Here is an 8,327-nt window from a genome sequence, read left to right as displayed (position 1 = left end):
ATATATATATATATATATATATATATATATATATATATATATATATATATATATATATATATATATATATATATTTATTAGTTTCATATAATGTTTTTTAAGATTTAATTTGATAACTTTGAATTTTTTTAGATGAAAATCAAATTCAAACTTTATGGTAATGTGATCGGGCCGACAACAAATTATGGTAAGCTTCCAAAGCTCCCTATCCCCCCGTGACTGGTTATGTTATTGGGAACCTAGGAACAGCTTACCATTACTCAACAAAGGCTTTCCATTGTCAAGTTATTTTTTTAATGTGATCGTTTTAGTTCGCACTCAAGAAACCCATTCCCAATGTGATCGTTAAGGCTGCATTTGAATTGTGGCTTCAATTTGAGTCCGGGTCTTGGGTTGGCTGCATTGGGGATGGGTATAACAATTGATCAAATGTATGGATTCAATTTCTTCTCGTCTAGGGGACCATCTCTTATTGGTCTTGATCTAATTGGTCCCCTCATAATGATCTAGAGATGGAAGCGGGAGCAAAGAGCTGATTGATCAACGGGTAATGTAGGCCCCACGTATCTTCAATGCCTGCCCCAAACCATTCCTTGAATTGAAAATTCTCCACGGATCCTTAGTACGTCGATCTTGCGCGTGTCATTCACACTGGCTCCACATCACCCAGATTACGAAAATAGATGAATTGGACAACTGGGTAACTCTTACGTTCGTATATGACAACAACCAGAGTGAACCTGCAAGTAGCCCAGTAATCTTCTCCATCAACGTGGTTGCAGTGAGATACATGGGTGAAATATTGTTTCAAATAAAAACAGAGCGAGGGACACAAAAGTTATGACATTGAAAGTTGCTTCCAGGTATGCCCCTGCCCTTGAATTGGATATGTCCACTTTTGTCAGAGAACGCTCCAATAATATGGGGGTCGCAACTAAGATGTCATTTTGAAGGTAATCATAAAGGAATTCACATACACAAGACAAGTGATGAGGCACATGAATTCCACACGATGAGAGAGACGCCTCAATCCAATGCCATGCAGTAGCAAAAGCTGTGGGCCTTCGTGAGCCCTAGCATAGAGCATCAACTCTCCTTGTTCTCCCAACAATGCATGGTCTTCTTTAGTCGAAAAACAATCCCAGTTGTCGATTGCTTCGACCCACGAAGAAAACAAACAAAAATACTACAACATTCAAATAACTACAACACACCGACCATCCAAACATTAAAACGGGGACTCAAAGATTGACCCCGAGTGTTACAACGTGTATCTATCGAATCAACAAGAACTAAAGTAATAGTTTAGTTAAAATTAAAAAGGAGAGAAAAAGAAGTTGTGGGAATATTAGAATGAGGGGTAGCCTACAAATTATAAGAGAAAGGGACCGTACTAATGATTGCTATTGTCTGCGAATAGTCACCTTCAATTTATTTATTTATTTATTATTTATTTATTATTAATATTATTTTGTGGGGCATTTGAACTTTCTCGCTTTCTTCCGACGTTCCCCTGATTGCCTCCATTCATGGGAGGCCCAAGGCGATCTACTTTCTCTTCTAATTGGGTCCCACCTTCTCTTCCTTCCCATTGGTCCACCTCATCACCTTTGTATTTCCTTTTCCCAACACCCTCCCAACCCTTTTTTTTCATTTCCTTATTTCTTAATTTATCCCTTCCACTTTTATAATGCTCAAATAGATTCTCTGCCGTGTTTTGTTATCCTCCCTAACCAATTAGTGACATCACAATCCACCTCCCTTCGGAGCCCAGCATCCTTACTGGCACACCACCTCATATCTATCTCCTTTGGGGAACAGCCTCCTCGCTAGCACATAGTCCGGTGTCTGATTTTAATACCATTTGTAACGACCCAAATCCACCGCTAGTAGATATTGTTTCTTTTGAGTTTTCTCTTTCCAGCTTCCCCTCAAAGCTTTAAAACGCGTCTGATAGGGGAAGGTTTCCACACAAGGGTGTTTTGTTCTTCTCTCCAACTAACGTGGGACTTCACGATCCACCCCCTTCGGAGCCCAGTGTCCTTACTGGCACATGGTCCGATGTCTAGCTCTGATACCATTTATAACAACCCAGATCCACAACTAGCCGATATTGTCCTCTTTGGACTTTCCCTTTCGAGCTTCCCCTCAAAGCTTTAAAATGCTTTTACTAGAAAAAGATTTTCACACTCTTACAGTGTTCTGTTCTCCTCCCCAATCACATCACAAACAATAATAATAATTTATTTATTTTACATATAATAAGTTCAAAATAATTTAAAATTATTACTCATATCACTCTCGACCCAATTGAAAGAACTCAAAAATTAAAAATAAGCATATGAATGAGGATAAAACATACTGAAAAAACTTGACTCTTATAAGTAAAAAAAAATAAGAAACGTGACTATGTCCCTAAGGGATGGTCAAGGTCATCAGACGTCGAATTCAAATTTTAAATTTTAATTTAAAGTAAAATACATATTTCAAATTGTTAAGCAAGATTGTAATGAGATAATGAGTGTAAAATATATATTTGAAAGAAGGCATTTATAGTAAGGATGAGATATATGATATGAATAATAATAATAATAATAATAATAATAATAATAAAAGGAGGGACATTATTATTCCAAAGTCAAAAGAGATAACGCATGCTCTGACATCAGATACGCCCCATGCACCAACAAATCCAAATCTAATTCCATTTCTCTCTCTCTTTTTAACTTTCCCTTTTCACCTTAACCCTAAACCCTAATTTTCTCACAATCTCATCACTTTTTTACCCCTCAATTACCATCGTCATTTACTGTGCTCGAGTATCAGTGATTTAAATATTTAGTCTCTAAACTACGTTCCGATATCAATTATTGTAATGACCCGGCGTAGTAAATAACGATGGTAATTGTGGGTAAAAAAGTTTTCATACTCTTTATAAATAGTGTTTCGTTCTCCTCTCCAATTAACATGAGATTCTCACCGTTGATTTTTAAAACTTTTGAATTTAACTATTTTAACCTAAGAGATTTGAAAATAAGTTATTATTTTTTATTTTAATTATGAATTAGCCCCAACATGAAAGTTTATAACAAAAAAAAAATGTTTAGTAAATTAACTATTTAAAATATATTTAAATATTTAATTTGAGAATCTAATTCCTTTGCAACATGAAATTAATGGAATGAATGGATCACGTGTATTTCAATTAGTTTTTTTTTTAATGAATTATTAAATAATACAAATTTTAAGAAAAATATATTATTATTTAATGCCACTGGTCACTATCAATTTGTTTGTCAAGTGTGTAATGATTGTCACAGCTATAATAATATCATATTTTAAAATTTTAATTTAATTTCAAATAAATATAAAAATAAACATGTCATAAATTACATGCTATCCCAAAATTGTCCCTATAAGATTCTCCCTTCATCCCTTAATATATACTATTTTTTATATAAATTAATTTCCTTCCTATTTTAACTCATTTATCTATAAGAATCTGGATCCTTCCTATTTTAACTCATTTATCTATAAGAATCTGTAAACCTCTCCTTGACATACACGTTTTAAAATCGTGAGGCTTGGATGGTTACAAATGGCATAGAGACAGATATCAGGTGATGTACAAGCAAGGGCCGATTTATTATTTTAAAAGATTTTACTGGGAATTAGGCGACTTTACGCAACGTAATTTGGAGGACCTAACCTTGAAATTGATTGTTTTTATAAAAATTCTCGAACGCACGTAATAGAAAAAAAAATACTATTTTTATATTTTAGATAACAAACAAAAATAGGAATTATTACGAAGGTTGAAAAAAGGAAGCTATTATTATGATTATGCCCCCAGACATGACGAATTTTCATTACCATATCATTGAATTAGGTTTTCAATAATTATTCCTTTTGGATTAATAAATACAATTATTATTATTTTTAAAAAAATTAAAATAAAATTTCTAATTTTATTTCCGCGCACTGACTTTTTTTTATTTCCTAAAAATTAATTAATTAATTAATTTGCATGATTTTAATTATTCAACGCTCCTACAAGCTGACAAGTGGCGAACACTGTCATCCCGTAGTTGACCTGTTACCGTTCCTTCCTGTCGCCTCTCTCCCGTCACCTCCTTCTTTTCCTCTTTTTTGTATTTATTATTCAGTTACGTTAATTATTGCCTCCTCATTAATCTCTCAATTTAATATATATATTTTTTTTAAATACAGCTCCGCCGCATGCGGTGGTTAGGTGGCGGCCGGGAGCTGAAGGAGAAAAAAAGCTGCAGAAAAAAAGTGAATTGATTTTGTTCAGAAGGGAGATTTCTTGGGTAAACCAGAAAGCCTGCTAAAAATCTTTTGGAGTTAATGTTTTGACTTATCACTTCAAAACGCACCGTTTTAACCACCTCTTCTTTTTATTTTTATTTTATTTTTTAAATATTTTTAAGTTAAAAGTTATAATTTATCTCAAAGTTAGGCACGAAATTGGAGATAATTTTAGGGTAATGATTCAAAATTAAAAGTTTAAACAATGATTAAATATATCATGTGTAATGATAAAAGTCGTTTTTTGGTCACAAAAAAGTGCGGTTTGAATGATAATTATAAGTTAAAAAGAAGGTGCTTTTAAATTACACCATCATTTCTATTACGAAAATTATTGAAAGTAATTTACGACGCTCACTTTTAACTATTGAACATATATTATATTTATATAATTTCAATATTATTTTCAATTATATGTATTATTATGACATGTTCGGTTGTTCATAATGTATCTAAAAAACATTGAACCATCATCACTTATTGTTTCTTCGTTCTTCATAAATAGTCAAATATTAATGATATCTTGACTAGACTAACATAATTAAAGATATATTAAAATAATATATATAGCTCGTGATATTAAAAAAATAATAAATTTATGATAAATGATATTATCCACTTTCAACCTGAGCTATGATTTTTATGAATATAAATTTAAGTTCCAATATTCTCAATTTATCGTGTCCATGTACTCTAAAAATATCTTATCAATAATATCATTAAATTATTTTGAGATTGAAATATTATTATTTAAGTCGGTTTTAATACACGTAACGTTTAGTTAATTAGGGAAGGTACAAAAAAACGAGAATCATGCTATTATAATGTAATTGACAATTAATTAAAAGGAATTGAGTATTGGTTGTTAGTTTGGCGATTTGACAAATATCAGTCACAATTAAACCACCCATCACTCGCGTAAACGATAAACTCAATTTTTTAAACAAATTTATTTTCCAATAATAAATATATTTATTTATATAAAAGATAAAAAAAAAAAAAAAATCTAGATTCATATGTCTCATTCAAACGTGGAATCTATTTTTTTAATTCGAGTGATATAAAAGAATAGAAATAAAAATTAAACCCATATATTAATATTATTATTAACTAGTTGAACAATTATTGAAATATAAAATTAAATGTTTAATTAAACTCGATTAAGTATATATAATTTAGTATTATTATTATTAAAAAGGCGTTGATTACAAATTTGAGTGGGTAATTGCATGTGAATGGATAAGATGCATTTATGAAAATTTAAGAGGCATTATTACCATTTCTCTTTTATCCATTTTTTTTTTATAATAATCCTTTTAATTCTCGTCTTCATATATTATGTTATGAAATAAAGTAAAATAAGGGAAAAGTCAAAATAATAATAATTATTATTATATATTTACATGAAATTATTAAAAATAATGGAAGCAGTCAAATGGGGTTGCATGAAAAGAGCATGGTAGGGCCATGGGATTAATTGCAAAGCTCAAATAAATAAATAGATAAGATGTGATGACGCTTTCATTATTTGTTTTTCTAAGCATAAAATTATTTAAAAAATAAAGTTAAAAATAAAATGTAATTTTATATTCTTATAAAGAATAATAATTGTAAAAATACATTTATACCCTCAAATCTTTACCTAATAACCTTAAATTAATAAAAAGTTAAATTTATTTTAGAAGTATATTTTAGACAAAATTTAAAGTATTTATTAAAAAAAAGAAAATTAAAGAAAATGGGAGGGAAAAAAGGTAACGCTGACCTTATCCTAAAGAGACCATATACCCTATGAGCATGCATGCAATCCAATATCCAAGACTTTTATTATTATTTTATTTGTAATAATAATAAAATTTTAAAATACGTACAAAATTATTTTACTGGGATTTTAATATTTTTTTCTTTTTTTTTTTAAAAAAGAAGGCTCGCTATAATAATGGAGAACATTAGACAACCTACCAAAAAGCTTTGAAAGAAATGAGAAATAAAACCGACGCGTGTTTCTCGCGCGTGTATTGCACGCGTAGAACTCAAAGAATCTCCCCCGTTAACAGGCATGATGAACACGTAATCATCTGTGGGCCCCATTTTGACTCGGATTACCCTCACGCGCTTCTGTTAATTTTTTCTCTACACGACAACCTTAACCACCAAGCTACTGCCACCAAAATCCTCCCATATAAATAAATAAATAAATAAATAAATATTATATTTTTCAAATTTAAAAATAAAATTATATATATATATATTGTGTGTGATGGGGTATCACGTGTGTTTGTCAACCTGAGAGAAGTATGTCGGTCAAACTGGTTTCCCACGCCATTAGAACCGGTAAACAATAAAATTTATTGCTTTTTTAAAAATAAATAAATAATTAATTAATAGTGGAATAATTCTTAATAACAACTAAAATATAAAATCCACGTATGAAATATGGATTATAAAGATGAAAAATAAATATAAAAATAAAAACAAGGAAATTTAAGCCTAATTAATATAATGACTGACTTTTTATTATTATTATTTATTTATTTTTTGGGGTCTGCATCAGCCTTATATTTATTTGACTCATCGTATCAGAATTTCGATACTCTCTTTTTCTCGCAGTGCTCTCCACTTTCAACTCGCCGTTCACTCCATTTCGTTCCTTTCTGCTTGCGCACTGCTGCATCCATGGAGCTTGGCCTGAGCTTGGGCGATGCTCCCAAGCCCTTCCGCTTCGTTGAGAAGCAGCCGCCAGTAACGCCGCGGCAGCGGCGGATTTCCCGGCCTGATTTAGGGTTCTGCGTCGACTTATCGATTGGCCGTCCGGTCGCCGGAGAGAAAGAAGACGACGAAGAGAAGATCAATCAGAGAGATTATGAATCCGACGGTAATGAAGATCCACCGATTCAACTCGATCTTCTTCCTCATAATCCCGTTCCGCGGAACCTAACTAATCCGTACCAAGGATTTCCATGGCCGTCGTCCGAAAACGGTAATATTCTTAGAACCCTAACTGTTTGACTTTGAATATCAGTGAATCATTTTCCCCTAACTGAAATCGGTTATGTTTAGATGAAGGTGAAGATCGAACCGCATCGCCTAACAGTGCGGCGTCGTCGTTTCAGATGGAGTTTGGATTGTACGGCGGCGGAGGGAACATTTCTTGCCAGAGAGAACAAATGGAAAATGGCGTAATCGAATCTGAGAGAGCGTCTTCACGAGCGAGCGATGAAGATGAAAATGGATCCACGAGGAAGAAACTCAGACTCTCGAAAGAACAATCCGCTTTTCTTGAAGAAAGCTTCAAAGAACACAACACCTTGAATCCCGTGAGTATTAATTTCAAAATCAAATCAAGCGATTGATTCCACTGAACGTTAATCCGAATCTGATTTTTGTGATTTCGATTTCGAATCGATTGCAGAAACAGAAACTTGCACTCGCTAAGCAACTGAATCTCCGTCCTCGCCAAGTGGAAGTTTGGTTCCAAAACAGAAGAGCCAGGTTCGTTAGGTCATGGTAATCAAACCAGATGAGAGAAAAATTCTGTTATAAATTAGTTTGTAATTTGTTGAAATTTACAGGACGAAATTGAAGCAAACGGAGGTGGATTGTGAGTATTTGAAACGATGCTGTGAAACATTAACAGAAGAGAACAGACGACTTCAAAAGGAGCTTCAAGAATTGAGAGCTTTGAAAACCACAGACTCATTTTACATGCAATTACCAGCCACAACACTCACCATGTGTCCTTCTTGTGAAAGAGTGACCTCAACATCAGCCGGCTCCAGCGGCGGCAAATCGACGGAGGCAGTTTCGAAACGATCTGGTTTCGCCATTACTGGGCGACCAAGCTCCTCCTCTTTCCCATTTTCTGCTTAAACGCAGTCCCACCAGTCAACAAGATCATGATAACGAGATGGGTTAAGGCGAATCATGATGGGTGGTCCCTTTTGTACATAAAACCCTATTCCCAAAAGCAAAAGAGGAAAAAAAAAAAAAAAAAAAAA

At 32.8% G+C, this 8,327-nt stretch overlaps 1 protein-coding gene across 1 annotated transcript; it reads left to right on the top strand.

Moving 5' to 3' along the window:
• The first annotated feature begins 6,845 nt into the window (after positions 1 to 6,845).
• Positions 6,846 to 8,327, top strand: LOC111456605 (homeobox-leucine zipper protein HOX11-like). Its single transcript, XM_023098559.1, has 4 exons — positions 6,846 to 7,309; positions 7,390 to 7,646; positions 7,742 to 7,821; positions 7,902 to 8,327. Exons 1-4 carry the CDS (start codon positions 7,006 to 7,008, stop codon positions 8,197 to 8,199), a joined length of 939 nt encoding a protein of 312 aa, XP_022954327.1. The 5' UTR covers positions 6,846 to 7,005; the 3' UTR covers positions 8,200 to 8,327.

Source organism: Cucurbita moschata, unplaced genomic scaffold (genome assembly GCF_002738365.1).
Source record: "Cucurbita moschata cultivar Rifu unplaced genomic scaffold, Cmos_1.0 Cmo_Scf00018, whole genome shotgun sequence".
NCBI classification, from domain to species: Eukaryota; Viridiplantae; Streptophyta; class Magnoliopsida; order Cucurbitales; family Cucurbitaceae; genus Cucurbita; species Cucurbita moschata.
Note: the sequence above shows the minus strand (reverse complement) of the source record. Positions and strands in the feature narration are given on the sequence as shown.